Consider the following 20,550-nt stretch of genomic DNA (forward strand, 5'->3'; position numbering starts at 1 on the left):
TTGAGATGTCTCCAGAGTTTACAGTTAGAAATATCTAACCAAAGAGGTGGAAGCTGGCTGATCTTTGGAGCTCTGAGCTGAAACCTGCAATTGCCTATATCAGTGAAGTGTCTGAGATGGCTAAAGAGAGACAAATGGTCTTAGGTTGGAAACTGAATACGTCAAAATTAATTAATTTAATTAATTTAAAGTGATCTATTGCCTCAGAATAGCCCTTGTGTTTCTACCTGTGTGTGTGTGTGTGTGTGTGTGTTAAGGAAATGTCCAATAGGCCATTAAGATGCAATTTAGGAGCAAGATAAGCAATTCATATCTGCCTTATGAGTTACCTGAATGGTCCGGATAATTAAAACTACAGGAGCTAATGAGGTCATCAAGAGAAAGAATATAAAAAGAGAAGGAAAGAGGACCCAGAACAGTTTCCTGGAGTATACACCTACTGTTGGAGATATGACAGGAGAAGCCAGCAAAAAAGACTCAGAAGAAGTAATAATGCCAGGCAAGAAATATGGCACGAAATTCAAAAGGAAAGGTATGATAAGAGGGGACAGTCAACAATACTGCAACAAATGTAGCAGAGATAAAAAAAAAGGACAAGAATTTAGGCAGGACTATCAGATTTGGCAAATGAGAGATCACTAGTACATTAAAGAAAACTATTTCAGTTTAATGATGAGATTGGGGTCAGATTGCAAAGATATCTCTTATGTCAAAATTGCCCAATATTCCTCGAAATATTTAATAGATATTTGTTTAAAAAATTTCTGGATATGAATGTCAAGCAAGATACGAACAGGGAATCTCGTGAGAAATTTTTGCCATTGTTATCAAAGATTTCATTTAATCTAAATAGAAGCAAGAATTCCTTATAGAAGACAAGATCCTCTTGCATTCAGTTGATACTGTCCTGGTCATTTTAGGTAGAAATATAAGAAAGAAAGAACTTTGACCTAATAGTATCAAAAAATGTCAAGTGATCTGAAGAAAGATTCCAAAAACATTGGGTAGCCTCTCTGAGAAATATTTAGCAGAGGAAATGCACAAAGTATATAGAATTATGATTGGGTAGCTATTGTTGGAGGGAGTACATGGATCAATGCACAGATCCATCAAATTACATAAATAAGAATATTTACATTTACAAAAGGGACATCCTTCATTAATGCCTTTTCTCCTTATGGCATGGAGTAATGTCATGTTCTTAAAAGAAACAGCAAACCTCTAATGCTGATCTGATCAAGATAGTAAGGCTAGTTTAGTCCTGACCTACTGAGTACCTGTTTTGTCCAAGAATCAACCTAAGTTTAGAGAGTATCATCACCATAAATTTGATTACCTAGTCATTATTTGCCTGCTAATTCATGACATGTGGAGAAGCTGTGATCTGCCTTTGTAGGACAGATAAAATTATGGAATGAAAAAAACTATATTATCATCATCACTAATCAATATTTATACAACTAAAGAGTATGTAAGATCATATGAGGAAAAATTTTAAAGCAGAGTGAACTATTAATTTTCACCTGTGTTATACATCTGTAATGCAAGCATCGCACACCTTTGTTAGTTTGGATGAATACATCATAGTCATTGTTTCTGCAAGATAAAGTTAGCAAAAATTTTTTGTTTACATTTATGAAAATGTGAACATATTAGGAAAAGAGAGTATCTGAATGGGCCATGAAGATTACTTCCAGAAGTTGTCTAGCCAGTAGAAAGCACTAATTGAGCATTTCTGTGACCTTTGCAAAGTCACTTCCCTTTATGAGCCCATTTCCTCCCCCTAGAAAGTGTGGATAATAACCTCCTCTGTCTACTTAAAAGGGTTGTTATGAGATTTAAGAAGCTTTTTAAATGGATGAGTCAATATATAAACATCATCTACTATTTTCACCATGTGCTTCAATTTACCTTAATTACTCATTCCCCCTTCATGGTAAATACAATGGAAGGAATATTTTTTGGTCACCTCTAGAAGGGGATCTGGGTGGTACAGTGGGTACACTGCCAGGCCTACAGTCAGGAAGACCCAAGTTCAAATGTGTCTGTCCTAAGACACTTACTAGTTGTGTGACTTAACCCTGTTTGTCTCAGTTTCCTCATCTATAAAAAATAAGCTGGAGAAGGAAATGGCAAACTGCTGCAACATTTTTGCTAAGAAAACCTCAAATGGGGTCATGAAGAGTGGGACATGACTGAAATGACTGAACAACAAAAATAACTTCCAGAAAGAGAATGGCTCATTCTAAAATATAAATTCACATCTAAGAATGATGAACATGTATATGTATTGGTTAACATGTGCTTTAAAAAAAAAACAACCCTCATCTTCTTTCTTAGAATCAATGCAAGTATTGGTTTCAAGGCAAAAGAGTGGTAAGGGCTAGGTAACTGGAGTCAAATGACTTGCCCAGGGTCACATAGCCAGGAAATATCTGAGGTTGGATTTGAACCCAGGTTCTCTTGACACCAGATCTGGTTCTCCATCCACTGCACTACCTAGCTTCTGCTTAGCATGTGCTTTTCACATAGTATTATCTCTCTATATGTTATGCAGTTAAAGGTTTATTGATTTAGCCCTTAACAAGTATTAACAAATATATCTATTTCAATATTGAAATAATCTTTAGTAATTGTGTGTTCTTCTTAACTGAATATTCTGATTGAGAGTTATATGTATTGATTATTAAAACTAAAAGTGTGACAACAAAATAATATTTTACTAAAATTATATTATAAATAACAACTATTTTTCCTCTGAAGATTCAGAAGGCTCTTGAAATCACCTGGAATTGTTATTTTGAGAATCTACAACAGAGATTTCTTAGGCTATTTTGTGTCATGAACCTTTTCAGCAGTGTGAAGCTTCTCTTAATGTTTTTAAATGCACAAAATGAAACATATAGCACTAAAAGAAACCAATTATATTGAAATACAGCTATCAAAAAATTAAAGTTGCTTGACCCGAGGTTAAGAAGATATATGAGACTGTCTCTGAACCAATCTTGTCATGCCCTAAAAGATGCTTTAAAGATATTTATTCTCAATTTTTAAAAATTTCTTTTTCTCTTTCTTAAAAAGGTATAATGGAATACAGACATAAACGCAAGTGATTTAAACTTTTTGGTTTAAAAAACTTTTTAATACAGAGAAATTTACTGTATTTATTTTTAGACTAGGATTGTGCCTGGTTAATTTTGATTGATATAAAACAGTATCGTTCCATTTGCTAGCTCACCTCATTGATTCTATTTGATGATGCTGTTGAATTCTAAATGTAAAGGGAGACTGCAGTAAAGACTGAAGATTAATAATGGCTGTTTAATTTTTTATGTACATGAAATTCCAGGGGAAAAAATAACAGGGCTACATTCGAAACAGTGAAAATTATTTACTTTTTTTTTCTCTAAAATAATTAGATAACCAAGTGGAAGAAGGTCAAGTGTATTTTCAAATATGAGATTCTCAGTGATTCAGATTCATTTGATCATTTGTTAATGGTGACTAACATTTTAATTTGTTTTATATAGTAGGTTTTATAATATATTACTTACACATAGTTCAAAAGTAAAAAGCAAAATGTTATTTACCATTAACAAGTCATTTGGCACACTGAGATCATAATTAATGTTGTAATATGATATCTATTATAACCTTTTTGAGAATGTTCTGGACAGTATACAAATTAATTGTAATGTGTTTTTATTTCCAGATGCTGACAGATCCATGATCTCATCAGCATGGAAACTTCTTCTCTAAGAACAGATCATAACTCCATAGGGCCTTCTTATCCTAGGTTATTCTTATATATGCCCTTCCATTAATCCATCATAGTGGATCCACCCAATGTAATGGATGACTTATTCTAATTCTTTCAGTATTTGGGAGCATATCAGTAAAGCTCTCAGCAAAAAATCAATTTGACAAGAGTCCTTATCTTTATACTCTACATGTGCATAGGTAAGTAAATACTAAATATATACACAATGTAAATATAAAGAAAATTTGTAAGGGGGAGGGAAGATAGTAACAATTTCCAGAAACTGGAATGATATTCCTGCCACATGGCTGGCCATCATCACCTTCTTTTCCAGTTTTTTTGTGTCCTTGATTTTTACTTTTTGGGGGGCATTTCTTACAAGAAAGTCATCATTGGAAAATGAATATTTATACACATTATGCAACTTTATATGGTTGTTTGTGTGATATCCAATTTTGATTCTTTTCACAGGGTGAACTCCTATAATTTATATCCACATAGCCTAGCAAGTAAAATATTAGTAAGAGTATAGATTTGGGGAACAGGAGAAGCTCAATATCATTTAAAGTAATTCTCAGTGTCTCTAATTTGACCCAGTTTACTCTCATCTTCCTCATTAATCATGGGCCAATGTCACTGTTCATCTTAATTGTACTTACTAAGGTACCAAATCAACACATTGCTCACATAATTACATGCCACAATTTGAGAACCAAATATTCTTCATTCAGCTAGTTTTTTATGGGGATTACTAGGTCAATATCTCAATATAGCTCAGTGAAAAGGGCCTCTAGTATTCTAGGATAATCAATACGATGTCATCCATGGCAGAAGCATCCAAAGAACCTCACTATCTATGGGCAATTCCATTTCCACTGAGGAATTTTCATAGGATAGCATCCTTGACACTGGTGAATACCTTTGGTATTCATCTACCTCCCCATTTCCTGCCTCCTCTGATATGGATCATCTAAAGATCAAAGAATAAAATTATTTCTGTGATTGCACCTATCATGATATTTTGTCTGATCACAATATGAGTATGGGAAACACCTTGTTGAAGAACAGTATTTAAGAATGACTTCTGGCTGAGGTTCAGGCTAGAGTTGAAACTAAGGCTCATTACCAGCTCATTTTTTTCTTCTTTTCTTTTTTGGGGGGGGGGTCTGGGGGCCCAGTAATCAACAACCAACAGATTTACCAGATTCTTTTTGCTCTAATCCTTTCAGTGTGTTGTTTTACTATGACAGCATAGTCTGCTATAGTGAATTATCTACAGAAGCCTGTTTGTTCCCATCTAATTTATCACGATATTTTCAGTCTGTCAAAGGAGGTAGGAAACACTGATATCAAGGACACATGTGGAGAGACTGCTTTTGGAGAATAGAGGAAAGGAGGTCAAAATAGAGGATGAGATGCAGAAGAGGGGCAAAGAATGAATGAGCTCTCTTTTCTAGTAAAGTTTAAGGTAAATTCTGATGAAAGGGTCAAGGGAGTAGAGGTTTGAGAGGTTAAAAAGGAGAAAGATGATCTGGAACAGCTGCCATGGGTAATGAGATAAGGAATCAATTAAGGAAGAGTAAAGCAATGTGTTGAAGTAACGGTGGCAGTGTTGAGAGTAGACAAATGTGTAGTGGACCCAGGCAGCATGATTGTGTGACTTCAGTCAGTCCCATTCAGTGATCTGTAAGAAGTATTACAAGAAGATGTGGGGATTAGTCTAAGTGGGACGTTGGTAAGTCAAAAGCAATAATAAGATAAGGGGATGAAGGAGTTAAGATGAAAAGACAGTGTAATATTTAATCGATTAACTACAGTGTCAAAAAGAAGGAAGGAAAGTGAGGTTAGAGCTGACCATAGATACTCTCCAGGGATATCAAGGACAAAAGCCAAGATCTTGCCTTTAAAGATCTTAAAAGGTACAGGAAAATGTAAGGTGATAAAACAATATAGAGGAAATACAAATACATAGTAATTCTAAAAGATTTTTTTGTTGTTCGGTCATGTCTGACTCTTCATGATCCCTTCAGGGAATTTCTTGGTAAAGGTACTGGAGGGGTTTGCCATTTACTTGTCTAGCTCATTTGACAGATGAAGAAACTGAGTCAAACAGGGTTAAGTGACTTCCTCAGGGTCACACAGCTAAGTACAAGTCTGAGACCAGATAAGATGATGACTTCCGAGGATCCACTGTGCTATGTAGCTGCCCATTAAAAGGTAAAATCATCAGCATGAGGAAAAGCCTGATGTCAGATGTAGCATCTGACCAAGTCTTTGAAGGAAGCTAGGGGTTCTAAGGGGAAGAAATAAAAAGGGGATGTATTAGTGAGGAGGGGAGGTGTTCAAAAACAAAGAGGCATATGGTAGAATGTCATTAATGGAGGAAGCTAGTGGAGTGCATGAAGTAAAACTGGTAAAGTCAGCAGAAATATTTAATATTTTATCCTAGGGGAAGTAGGAGCCATTAAATATTTCTGAGTTCTTTAGGAATCCTTAAAAAAACAATAACAACAACAACAAAACCCTTTCATTTTACTCTGCCATACCTCATCATATATCACTTTTCCCTTTCATAGTCAAATTCTAAGGAAAAGTAACCTGAACTTGTACCTCTGTTTTATTTTTTCTAACTTGTTTGTGTTTTTTTTGGTTATTAAACATTTTTCTCTCTCCCTGTCACCTACCCTCCTCAAAAAAGGAAAGATCTCATAACAAATATGTGTGGTCAAAAAAAGACTAATTCCCATATTGGACATGTCCTAAAATGTGTCTTATTTAACTTATTGGTCCATTAACTCTGTTGACCCTCCAAAATTATGATTGATCGCTAAATTGATCGGTTTTCCAATCTTTCAAAATTGTTCATTATTTATAATGTTGATATGTAGTATAAATTGTTCTCATTCTTCTCACTTCATTCTGCATAAATCCATACAAGTCTCCCCAGGTTTCTCTGAAACATTTCTTCATTTCTTACCACATGATAGTAGTGTTCACTGCATTCATATGTATAGTTTGCTTAGCCTTTCCCAAATAAAGGATATTTTTTTAGTTTCCAGTTTTTTTGCCACAGAATAAAAGCTATTAAACATATTACTAAATATGTGAGTTCTGTTACTATTTTAAAAACTTATTGGGATATAGATTTAGTAGTGGTATTACTAGGTTAAAAGACAACATACAATTTAATAACTGTGGGACAGTAATTCCAAACTGTTTTCCAAAATGTCTATACAACTTCACAACTCAACCAATAGTCCATCCCTTTGCCTATTTTCCTAGCAGTCCCTCCAACGTTTGTCATTTTGCTTTTTTTTTTGTCAATTTCCCATTTACTTCTCAACTCTGTGATCAGACTTCTGACTTCCTCACTCAAGTGAAATCTCTCAGGTCATTTACTAATGATTGATGAAGAGGTAAACAAAATCTAAAGCCTTTTCTCAGTCTATGTTCTTTTTGACCTATAAGCTGCAGATGATACTGTTAACAACTCCTCAGGATGACTCTTTTTCCTGAATTTTCATGCTGTTACAGTTTCCTCACTCTCTTCTTTCCTGTCTGCTCCCTCTCAATCGCCTTTGACATTTTATCACTTATATCCTGCTCCCCTAAACTGGAATGGTCCCCTAACAGTTCTTTCTGGAGTCTTCTCTCTTTACCCTTGTTAAGTAATTTCATCTGTTCCTATTGTTTTATTTATTATTTCTATGCATTTAACTCTCAGACCTATATATCCAGTCCAAACCATTTAATTCCATATCACTAACTTCTTGATGTCCCTTAAGCATCTTAAATTCAGCATGTTCAAAACAGAACTCTTCTTCAAATTTCCTTATTTCTGTTGAAAGCACTACCATTCTACCAAACTAGCCAGTTCAGTTTGAAAACTCAGGTAATTTTCTATGCTTCCATCCTCCCAATCCCCAGTCCCCACACAGTTGCCAAGACTTATTCTTTTTAGCTCAACAATATATTTATTGCCTGTCTCATTATCTTTACTCATATGGCCTAAATCCTAGATCAGGCCTTCAATAACTCTTACATGGACTACAACATCAGCTTCTTAAAAGGTATTGCTGTCTTGTTTATCCCCTCTTCAATCTATCTTCTACACAGCTGTCAAAATAAACTTACTGAAATACATATCTGACTATCTTACTCTCATGATCAAGAAATTTCAGGGACTCTCTATTTATTCTAGAATAAAATTCAAACTCCTCAGTCTGACATACCCTTTCTAATTTTGTTCCAACGTACCTTTGAAAGTTTATTTCTCATTATTCCTACTGTTTTCTAATGAAACTTGTCTTTTCTGCCTCCATATCCCTGCACAAGCTGGGATACTCTTAGAGGTTATCTTCACAAGCTTTGAATGTACTATCTCTTTACTCTTAGAATCCTCAACTTTAAGATTAGATCATAGACTTTTCTGATCATCCTTGTTCTTACTACTATTGCTCTCTTCAAATAACCATGAATTTAATATTGGAAACTGAATCTAAGTTTATACCCAATTGATAAATGGTCAAAGGATATAAAGGCATATTTTTCAGAGGAATTCAAGCTAAAAATAAATAGCCATATGAAAAAAATGCTTTAAATGACTCAAAATTAGAGAAATATAAATTAAAAGAACTCTGAGGTCCTATCTTACATCTATCAGATTGGCAAAGTTGTCAGAAAGAAAAAGAAATTGATCAATGCAGGAAGGGCTACAGGAAAACAGGCTCCTCAGTATACTGTTGGTAGAGTAGTGAACTTGTCTAGCCATTCTAGAAAGCTTTTTGGAATTATGCCCCCAAAGCTATTAAACTGTGCATACCTTTTAATCCAATTATAACACTACTAGATCAAAGAGAACAAAGAAAAAGGAAAAGGAGGCATATGTGCAAAAATATTTATAACGATTCCTTTTGTGTGGCAAATTGGAAACTGTGGGGATCTCCATTAAATGGGGAAATTATTGAACAAGTTATAGTATATGAATATTATAGAATACTATTATTCTGTAAAAAATGATAAGTGAGATGGTTTCAGAGAAACATAGGAAGACATGAATTGATGTAGAGTGGCATCAATAAAGCCATTATACAACAGTAGTATAAGGATAAACAGTTCTGTACTTGATTGTAGTCAAATGGCTGAGAAGTGGCAGGAGAAACAATTCTGAAAGATATAGGAATTCTGAACAACACAATGACCAACCACAATTCCAGAGGACTCATGATGAAACATGCTACCCACCTTTTTATAGAGAAATGATGGGTTTAGAAATTAAATTGAGATCTTTCTTCCTTCCTTCATGTCTCTCTTTTTTCCCTTGTCTTTTCTTCTTTTTTTGTTGCAAATGACCAATGTAGGAATTAGTTTTGTTTGATTATACACGTTTGTAACAGGGATTTTGTTTTCTTGTCTTCTCAATGTGGTGAGGCTAGGGAGGGACGGTCAGAAGGAGAGTCTACATTAGAAAATGAATCTCACTTCTCCAAATGTCTTCACTGGATATCCAATAGATATCTTAAACTCAACATGTTCCAAACAGAACTTATTTTTCCCCTTCAACCTTTCCTACCTCCTTCTTTCCCTATTATGATAAATAGCAAAATCATGCTCCCAGTTTCTTAGGCTACCAACCTAGGTATCATCATCCTTGACTCCTCATTATTGCTCATATCTCCCCCATTCCTCCATATACAGTCTATTGCCAAGGCCTCTCCACTTCACCTTTGCAACTTCTCTTGAACACATTTCTTTCTCTCCTCTGGCACTGCTACCACTCCAGTGCAATTGCTCCAATCCTAAACTATTACACTAGCTTATAGACTGGTGGGTCTGCCTGCTTCAGGTCTTGCCCCATTCTTCTCCTTCCTTCATTCAGTCACTACAGTGATTTTACTAAAGCACAGATCTCACCAGGTCACCTGCCCCCTACCCACTCCCCTCATTCAATAAACTCTAGTGGTTCCCAATTGCCTCCAGGATCAAATGTGAACTCTTCTGTTTGGCATTCAGAGTCCTTCAGAACAGTCTCCTTCTACCTTTGCAGTCTTCTTATATCTTACTCTTGTCTATGTTCTCTTATATCCAATGATACTGGCCTGGATGTTGCATGAACAAGAAATTCTATCTCTGTAATAAGGAAAAAGACTTGTACAAAAATATTTATAGCTGAGCTTTTTGTGGTGGCAAAAACTAGAAAAATGAGGGGATGCTCTTCAATTGGGGAATGGCTGAACAAATTGTGGTATATGTTGGTGATGGAATACTATTGTGCTGAAAGGAATAATAAAGTGGAAGAATTCCATGTGAACTGGAATGACCTCCAGGAAGTGATGCAGAGCGAGAGGAGCAGAACCAGGAGAACATTGTACACAGAGACTAATACACTGTGGTACAATCGAAGGTGATGGACTTCTCTACTAGTAGCAATGCAATAATCCAGGACAATCCTGAGGGATTTATGAGAAAGAACGCTATCCACATTCAGAGAAAGAACTGTGGGAATAGAAACACAGAAGAAAAACAACTGCTTGATCACATGACTCAATGGGGATATGATTGGGGATGCAGACTATAAATGAACATCCTAATGCAAATATTAATAAAATGGAAATAGGTATTGATCAATGACACATATAAAACCCAGTGGAATTGCATGCTGGCTATGGGGGAATGGGAGTGGAGGGGAGGGAAAGAACATGAGTCATGTAACCATGGAAAAATTCTCTTAATTAATCAATTAAATAAAATTCAAAAAGAAAAAGGGGAAAAAAAGAAATTCTATCTCTGGACATTTTTTCTGAGTATCCCCTATGCCTGAAATGCTCTCCCTCCTCTGCTCTGACTACTGACCTCCCTGGCTTCCTTTATGTTCCAACTAAAATCCCATAGTGTTACAGGAAGCTTTCTTAACCCTCCTTTAATTCTAGTGCCTTCCAACTTCCTATTTATCATATAGGTAGCTTGTTTGTATATATTCATTCATTTGTTGTCTCCATTATATTGCGAACTCCTAAAAGCAAAGACTATTCTTTTGCCTCTTTTTATACCCATCTTACTACAGTGTGTGGCACATAGTAGACACTTAATAAATGTTACTGACTGACTGAAAAAAATAATTTAAAAAAATGATACATCTCTTCATATGTTTAAGAGTTGCTTCCTTCTCTATACACTGTTGATATAAACTCACTGGGAAAAAGGAAATGTTTTAAATTTTGTGGTCACATATCCAATGCCTAGCATAGTCCCTTGCCTACACTGTTAGTTAACAAGTACTTGTATTTATTGAATCATATTAACATTGCTGTTCTTAGGCAAGTATAAAGAGCTAAGTCTGGCATTAATGTAGTAAGCCCCCAGGGGCCCTCAGGTTGCCTAAGGAGGAAGGAACCAGTTCAGATCAGAAATATAGCAGGTCAACACTCTTAAGCCTATTAGAATGGGACCAGGCCTGTACTTCCAGTGTGGGTAAGGAAAAATCTTTTTTTTTTAATTAAAACAAAAAAAAGGATATTATTCAAAATAAGTGAAATTAGAAATCATAAGGGAGTTGCAGATAAATGTAGGAATGGATCACACCTGTTTTTTTGGAAAGGCAAATAAAGATATTAGTAGAATTGGTTTCACTCTTCACCCAACTACAACTAGAAATGTCATTTCAAAAGATTTGGGTCATCTTTTATTGCATTGTTCACCATGAAGATAAACAAGCTAGTAACTTCTGCAAAAATTCAGAAGTAGAGAAATTTTACTAAGAACTAACAAAATCCTCTAAAATAAGTCAGCTTATACCTTAACACTTAGCTTCAATGCCAAGGTGGACATAGAGGAAGACAACAAAAAATGAGCTTGAAAATTTAGCTAAGGAATGAGAAATGACTGTAGCCACACACTCACTGCCTTCCTAGGAGCCTCATTCTTGTTGATCTCGAGTACTTTTCCCAGAAAGTAGGAAGACACCAAAAACCCCACAAAATATGAATCAACTACAAGTTGACAAGAAACCTTTCATCCATGTAGACTATTTGCAAATCAATTTACCTTTGTTCACTCAGATGATCATCTACTTTTACTCTTCTAAGGTAGTTTTAAAAAATAAGTAAATAAGACATTGCTATTGATGTCTTTTGTTTTTATATAATGATCACTTGATGACCATACCCTCCCCCACAATATCTTGCTTAGTGGTTATCTAGACTAGATCCTTCATTTAAAAGATGAAGCTGAGGCCTAGGGAGGTTAAGTGATGATGTCTAAGATTATTCCAGCTCTCAAATATTACCACTTTGATATCTTAGATGTGTAGCATTATGTAAACCAAGTTTCATTAAATGTAGAGTATTCTGGCATGACATAGAATTTTATTTTCATTTGGCATCAAATAGAAAAAAAAAAAGAAATAACCTTCATTGTCTTCCAAGTAATCAACGGCTATGAAGTCTTCAGCAAGCTTGATATGTTCAGTTTCACGAAGAATACTCAGAAATTTGGAAAACCAGTCTTCTTTTTGCACTATCCTATTTAGCAGCTCCCTGACAGCATGTTCATTTCCATAATTTTCATTAAGATTAATAACCTATTTTAAAAAGAAAAATAGAATTAATGGACCTAAAACTTCTTTAAAGATCCAACAGGATAGTAATAATTACCAGAAAAGGTTTATAATTAGTCACAAGTAAAAATAAAGGCTCAGATTAGGACAAAGAAACCAGGAATGTTTCTTTCTACTTAGTAAAGAGACAAGTGTCACCACCAAAAGCAATAGTTTCCAAATTTTATGGAATAACACTTTCCCTTTTTAAATGAATGAATAAGTATAATAGTATATGAGTTTCTTCATTTTTTTCTTAAAATAATATAATATTTGCCCTGTTCATTTTTACTAAAATAAAGAGAATTAGATTTTAATGCAAATTATCAGATACATAATAAAATGTATAAAATAACAAAATTCTGCAATCCGTTTACTCTATGACCAAAGATTTAGAAACAAAAGGGACCTTTGAGGTCATCTACTGCGATTCCCTCATTTTACAGTTGACTAAATTGAGAGTCCATTATCATCATGTCTCCACTCTCCAAATCAAGCATGTTTCCTAATGCATTTTGGTGCATCCTAAAGAGGACAGTGAAAATAAAATAGTACTGAGCACCCTTTAACCTTCCCCCAACCACCACTCAAATTCTTTAAGTTTTACAGGTACCTGAGGCAAGAGGTAAAGGAAAGGCTGTTACATCATTTAATCAAGCTCTTTGACTCTCATCTAGTCTTATTATTTCAATAATTATGGTAGTCATTACTAGCTTTATATAGTGCTCTAAGGTTTGGAAAGTATTTTATATATGTTATCTCATCTTGTCTTCACAACAATCCTGTGGCGTAGGTGCTATTATTATTCCCATTTTACATGAGGAAACAGATGGCACTGAGAGTGGTTATACAATTTGCTCAGTCACAAAGCTTTTAAGTATCTGAGACAGAATTTAGGTCTTCCTGACTACCAAGAGCAGCCCTCTATTCACTACACCATCTACAAACCTAAAATATTCCCTTATTACATGAAAGATGACTTTTTTCTCCTATCATTTATCATTTTTTAGTTTTATATTTTTAATTTTTCTTATTTATATTACCAACCCCCTGAATCTCCTTTATGTAGATTTCTTATTCACTTTTTATAGCACATGTACTACTATTATCTGCTGATTTAAGAGATAATTGATAAAGAAGGTAATTATGACCAGATTTAGCACCATCTTTTAACTCAAGACATTCCCATTTTTCATTATACTGTCCTTTATCAGTTTTCAGTCCCTCTGATAAAGCTAATACACATCCATAGACAGGCTAATTAGAAGTATTTCTCTTAATAAAAGTGGATGAAAAAATATAATGAATACTTGTTCCAAAAGTCTAGGACCATTATACTTATTACTACTTTTTCTTCTACTATCAATCTGCTAATTTTATTTTTAAAAGCAATCACATTTGTGAGTCTTTTGTCTAACCTAAATTCATGTAGGCTGATCTTCAGAATTCTATTATTCCTTAGATTTTTTTTTTAGTTTGTTATAACATCCATGTGAAACACTTCAATACATTTGTGTAACTTCAATAGTCTCATCGATATTCTGGTAAATAAATCCTATACTTTGGGTGTTGGCAAATATCAAGATCTTGGGAAGCAATAGTTTCACCTAATTATCCATTTTAAGAGAGTCTAAAGAAATAGAATTTCCTTATATATGTATATATAAAAGTAATATGTATGCACACATATGTATGTATAATTTGTCATTAAACTGTCCAAAAATCATTGAAACCTGAAGATACAATAGTCAATAAACAAAAACAGTTAAAAAGTGGTCAAAGGACATGAGCAAGCAGTTTTCAAAAGAAGAAATGTCTAGTAAGCTATCAACAACCATAGGAAAGAATGCTCCAAACCTCTACTTGTAAGATAAATGCAAATGAAAATAACTATGGATTAGCCTCCCAACTAACAAATTGAAAAAAAATTATAAAATATGAAAACTGTCAGGAGTTTGGTTTCATGAGTTGGTGGGGGCCTTAAAAATTCTTCACATGGTGGCCAGCCTTTTGGCAATGAGTTAAGCACTGAGTCCTTCTTAGAATCTGTACAAAGCTGATTTACAAGGCCTTGCACTAATGCCCTTTTTTTAACATGAACTCAAGAATCCAACATCACTTCCATCCCACATTGAAGTCTTGGAGTAAGGATTCATTGAAGGAGGCAAGGCAAACATTAATTAAATATAAATCTTTACTACTTATCAGGATCAAAATTAAGAGAAAACTTAAGGAAATTTATTTAGTCACATTTTGGAAAGAATAATCAATAATAAATAATAGCATGGAATTAGTTGGGCACAGCCTCCCTTGTTCTATGTTCAAATCATTCTCCTAATTTTTTTTGTAGAGACAAATTGCTGGTTATTAATATCTAGATTACCTTTTTAAAGTAGTATTAATGTCTACAGTTGGGTTTTTTTTTAATCCCTCCTTCCTTCTTTTGTCTAGCTTGAGAATTGAATCCACAGTGACTTTAAAATTATATTGCCTCTAGCATCTGTTTTTTGTATATACTTAGGTCTTGTCCAGTTCCAATTCTAATTTTCTTTTCTGCCATTTATATCTCCTAGTGTAGCACACTGGGGTTGGGAACTGACATGTTTCAGAACAAATGTAGCAGCTCCAAAATCACTTAGAGAAAACTTATAGGAACTTTCACACATCTTTAATAGTTTTTGTTTCTTCGTTGTCTTTCTAGTTTTATCCTTTAAAGGATAAAAAGCTTAATTGGGTACTCTGTCAAACATTTCTAAGAACTTGGAACATTTAAGGGATCTGAGTATCACTGTGCTAGAAGAACAAGAAGAGAGCTCAGAAGCCATCTAATTTCTTTTTTACTGATAAGGGTAGTAAGGCCCAAGTTACTTACAGAGATAGGCAATCAATGTCAGAATCATAATTTGAACCCTAGTCCTCTGGTTCCAGGTCTTTCCACTGTAGCTTCCTTTTTCTATCTAATGTGTCTCATTATTTTATAATGTAATATTGCTTCTAACTTTTCACTCTCCTACTCCAGATTTTAAAGATGATACTACATTCTAAACTGGCATTGCTTTTAGTTACTATGCCTTTGTTCTTGATAGTTCCTTCAGCTCCTCAATTTTTCTCCATCCTCAGCAGAAGGATATTGCCTTTATCTGCTGCCTTTATCCTTTAATTCAGAATGTCCAGCTCTTTTTCAAAGGGTTCCATAGACTTGGTGAACTAAAATAAAGTCTCATCATACTAGCTGTTTTAGGAGTAAACCAGACTCACTTGATTAAGGCAGTTTCTGGACTACTCTGGACTATTTATTCTGGCAACTGCTTTATATCAGCTAAACTTCCTAAGAAATTAGAATATCTACATCAGTGTCTGTTGCTTTATCTATCATCCATTTTATGTGTGGATATAAATAACTTTTTAAAATTGGTCCGGATGAAGCTGTTTTAACTAAATGCCATAACATCTAATATTTTTCTTCTAATTTAAAAAAATTGAACTTTTCTTTGGCAAGTCAATGGTCTGATTATATGCATATAGCTGATCTGGAAATGACTTCCCCTCATCAATAAGTACTCATTTTCTCTATTATAAAATATAATCAGCTTCAATTATGGTCATCATATGCATGCTTGCCTTCCTACACTCTTTTTGAAGAAGATATTCTTTATTGGTGTGCTCTGCTGTGTAGTCTACACACTTTTGGCCACATTTCATTTCTTAATCTTGAATGATATATATATATAAAATTTATATATTTTTTTACCAACTCCCTCATGACCACCTTTGCTTTGAGGTCACTGAGTATTACAGTTAATTTAATTTGGAAGCATTTAGAATTCTTTGTAGAATTTCTTCCTTTCCTTTCATCCTCTACAATAGATGTTGGCAAATGAGCTCAAATTAACCTTCATACTATTCTTTTTGAGAGAGTTCTAAGAGGACAGCAATATAAAATGACCAACTATGCCATAAAATGATATTTCTGGTTGCCTTCAGACATACTACACCACCTCCTTTAGTTGAGTTTCCAAAAAGAATCTGTGACCCATCTTTCCATTTGGATACTATTTATGTTTCCTGGTTTAATTTTTAATTAGAATTTCAGTGTTGACAGGATTATACATTTAGAGGTGGAATAGATCTTAGATATCGACATCCTTTAGATGTGAAAACCAAAGTCACTAAGAAAATAAAGTTCATGAGTTGCCCAACAATAGTAGTAGCCAACCTGAGATCAGGACCTAGATCTCAATCTAAGTCCTATGCTCTTTCCACTATTCCGTAACTGCTCACTGTCAACTCATTTGTTACTGGAAATGGAGCTGACATTTAGGTTACCAATAGTTAAGCTCATGCTTTTAGGTAGTGTAAAAACTGGGGTTTCTTAACACATTATGTCACTGTCACTGAAGAAGCACAATGAGGACAAACAGGGCTGGGGATCATTTTTTTTCATAGATTGCAATAGCTAAGGCATCTATCATCTAATAGCCTACCAGTTATCAGTGTCTCCACGTATAACTAGGATGTTCCTCTACAAGTAGATTCAATCTGTCACTTTGAATGTATTCACAACCTTTGCCACCTGGTAGAACTTACTAGAGTTGAATTTTGCCAAGAGATCTCAAAACCCAGGGTTACCTTTATACCACAATGAAACATGAAAGCAGGACTTTTGTGGATATATATTAACTTAGGATATCAAAAAGTCATGTACCTTTCATTATAAAGCAAACTGGGAATCTTTTATGTGTAAGTAAGGAAAGCTGACAAATTGGTTCAACGGTTACTAGTTTATTCATTATCTTTTTAATTCAGAGCTATATCTATCTGTACAGAACATTCAGAGCAATACAACCTATAATATTCAAAATTAAACTTGTTTCATATAAATTTTAAACCAGTTGAAAAGTATCTGTATTTTAGTTTTTTCAAAAATAGATACACGGCCTAAAAAGCCTACCTCTAGTAAGAAATTCAAAATTCATTGATGCTTCTACAGGTTAACATGTATATTTTGGGATGTACACTTTCTTTGACAATGTCAACCATATGCTTCAGTGAAACTAAAAATGTATTATAATGGGAAAGCTATTTGTTTCAGAAATATCCCAAAGACTCCCAAGGAAACATCATCCTCAGAGAATATGAAAAGCATAGCTCTTCATTAGTTATGGCCCCTCTCTTTGGAAATGTTTATTTGGGTGAGGTTACGTAGAGTGAGTCTCTCTGGCATTGAATGCCATCTATTCACAAATGCCACCTAACTTTATATCGCCTTTGTGTCAGTCCCCTTGCGTTATTCCCAGCTGTCCTAGGGCTTGCCAGGAATCAGATCTTGGATGAAATCTCACTGGCAGAAATTCAACCCAGGCAAGACAAAAGTGATGCTGATAGGCAGAAGTATTTAGAGTAAATAATGAGAAGTGCCACTTCACTGGCAATTGGAAGAGTATACCCAGCAAATATAAACAACTTTGTGGTGTTACTGGACTCTGTTGCTTCTGGACTCCCTAACAGCTACCGTGGCTGGAAATGCCATCTTCCATCTCCAGCTGGCTTGAAGGCTGTGTACTTTCTTCCAAAATAAGATTCTGCCACAGTGATGTACACATTTGTCATATCCAGCTGGACTACTGTAATGTGATCTTTCTGGTTCTCAATACACAAAACAACATGAAGATACAGAGGAGCAGAATTAAGTAATTATATTAAGCTGGGCCATCAACTTTATATCTTCAGGATTTGACTAGATCTCCATGATAGCCAAAACTATAAAAAGGTTGATCAAATGTGATTAATAAGATGATCGAACTGAATTGACTATTACCATTATTAATGCATTCCTTGGAACTAAATGACCATGATGGTTCAAAAAGAATTAGTTTGCTCTAAAGATTGCTGAATTGCTGATATCTTCAAGACATGATCTCTGACTTTAGACACAGAACACATTGCTTAACATGCATTCAGAACAAGAATTTGATTCTTGATTCTATGTCATTTTTTTAAAGGTTCCAGTCCTGCACTTATTCTGACATTATGCTCTTGTAGTTGCTCAAGAAACAAGCAAAAAATAAATTCATGTTTTGGGGTCTGATGAACTCATCTGACTATTGAAGCTCATAATGTCCACCAAGAATAGAGGCTTTTAATATTTTTGTGACATGAATCCCTTGAAATCTTTCTTGTCTCTTTCTTGAAATAATGCTTTAAATGAACAAAATAAAATACATAGGATTACAAAGGAAGCCAATTAGATCTTGGTCTTCATAGATCTCACATTAAGAAGGAAGATGTTTCATTCTTATTGTCCTTTCAACTCCTGTTTTTAAAATCTTATTCCTCATTCTCCTCCTCCTTTACCCTTCCTACTCCAAAGTTTCAACCAAACACTACCCAGCCCTTCCACTGTGCCCTCTGGAATGCCTTTGTAATAAGGTAACAAGCTTTCTTTCATCTTAAATATTTCCCCTCCCACTCCTTCTATCTATTGGTTATTACTATTATTAAACCTGACTCCTCCTTTGAAGATGTAGCCTCCCTGGTCACCCTTTCCCAATATTGGCTCACTCATTCTCTTCTGTTTTCTGGTGGAGGGAGAGTTGGGATACTTCTTGCTCCCTACTGCTATTTACAGGTTCTCCCTCTCCATCACTCAATAATTTCTCTTCCTCTGATGTCCATGCTATTCATATTTACCATTCAATCAAAATCTTGGTAGCTATTATCTATAGATTCCCAGGTCACTCCCTTCTTTTCTCAATGAGTTTAGTATATAGCTCACAATTTTTCTTTTCTTCCCCTGCTCTCATACTAGAGGAATTCCAGTATATATATATATTGACTTTCCCTCAATCATGCTAACCACTCAGTTCCTCAACTTTCTCACTTCCTGTGTGTGAACTACTCCTCCACCTCACCTTAGCCACAAACAAAGATGGTCATATCTTTGATTTTGCTCTCATCTACAAATGTGTCAGCTCCATGTTAAAAAATTCCCAAATCCTCTTATCCAAGCACAATTTACTGGCTTTTCACCTCTCCCTTGACCTTCCCTCACAAAATTCTACTTTTCATCCACAATATCATCTCTAGTTTCTTGAACACTCAATTTTTATACCAGGTCATTTATCTTGGAGTAACCACTTTTCTCTTTTCCCCATGTTGATCCATTGATGAACCAATTCAACTCTATAATATTCTCTCTTGAACTCCTAATTCCCTTTACCCCTTAATTATTGCTGATTATGGCTAGCCAAATCTCAACCTTGGACTTATACAATCCTAAAAATCCTTGACCCCTCAACTACCTTTGACACCTTTGATCACTTCCTCTTTCTTGATACTATCCACTCTTTCTTGGTTCTTATCCTATCTATCTGATTACTCCTTCTCTGACCTTTTTGCTGGATTCTCTTCCAGATCACACCCTCTAAACACAGGCATCCCTCAGGGTTTGGTCCTGGACCCTTTCCTCTTCTCCCTCTATACTACTTCACTTAAAAAATGGTTCCTATGGATTTAATTACCACCTTATACGCTAATGATTTTCAAATCATCCCCAAACTCTTCTCCCCCAACCGACAGTCTTACATATCTAATTATCTCAAACTGGATGTCCAATAGCCATCTTAAATTCAGTATGTCTAAAAAAAGAACCCAATATTTTCCTCCCAAACACCATGTCCAGGCCACTTTCCCTTTTACTGTGTGAAGACTGGATTTAGCTATCCCCTGATTATAATAATAAAGGTACTTAGCTCTTCCTTTATTGGGAAGATTGAATTGTAATCCCCAGTCTATTTTTAGATTTTAATCCCCAAAAAGTGTTAACTCAGTATTTAAAGTAGATCTACCCATTTTAATCTACAAAAAAGTAACTAACTACTAAAGGTGTGATATAACCAAAAAGGGTATAACTAACCACAAAAAGGCATGAACACCCATTGAGTGGGAGGTCTGTGACCCACCTGTGAATGGGTGGGCAGCCCTGGAGAGGAGCATCTGCTGTGATTGGTAGACATAAAATTTAGGGGAGGTGACACAAGAGAAAAAAATCTTTAAATAGAGGACCACAGAGGCCAGAAGAGATAAAGATCAAAGAATTCTGACTCGAAGTTAGACTGGAGAATCAGTCTCTCAAGCTTGGAGTGAAGAAGAGTCCCTTGGAGGAGAGACTGGGAGACAAACCCTCTAATTTGGCTGT

General features: G+C 35.0%; 1 protein-coding gene across 1 annotated transcript in view; it reads right to left on the reverse strand.

Moving 5' to 3' along the window:
* Window positions 1-20,550, reverse strand: part of IFIH1 (interferon induced with helicase C domain 1) — a 99,933-nt gene that overhangs the window by 73,582 nt on the left and 5,801 nt on the right. The window contains exon 2 of the mRNA XM_007494271.3: window positions 12,167-12,338. Coding sequence (XP_007494333.2) covers window positions 12,167-12,338 — 172 coding nt within the window. The remainder of the gene's footprint in view (window positions 1-12,166; window positions 12,339-20,550) is intronic.

This window comes from Monodelphis domestica, chromosome 4 (assembly GCF_027887165.1).
Source record: "Monodelphis domestica isolate mMonDom1 chromosome 4, mMonDom1.pri, whole genome shotgun sequence".
NCBI classification, from domain to species: domain Eukaryota; kingdom Metazoa; phylum Chordata; class Mammalia; order Didelphimorphia; family Didelphidae; genus Monodelphis; species Monodelphis domestica.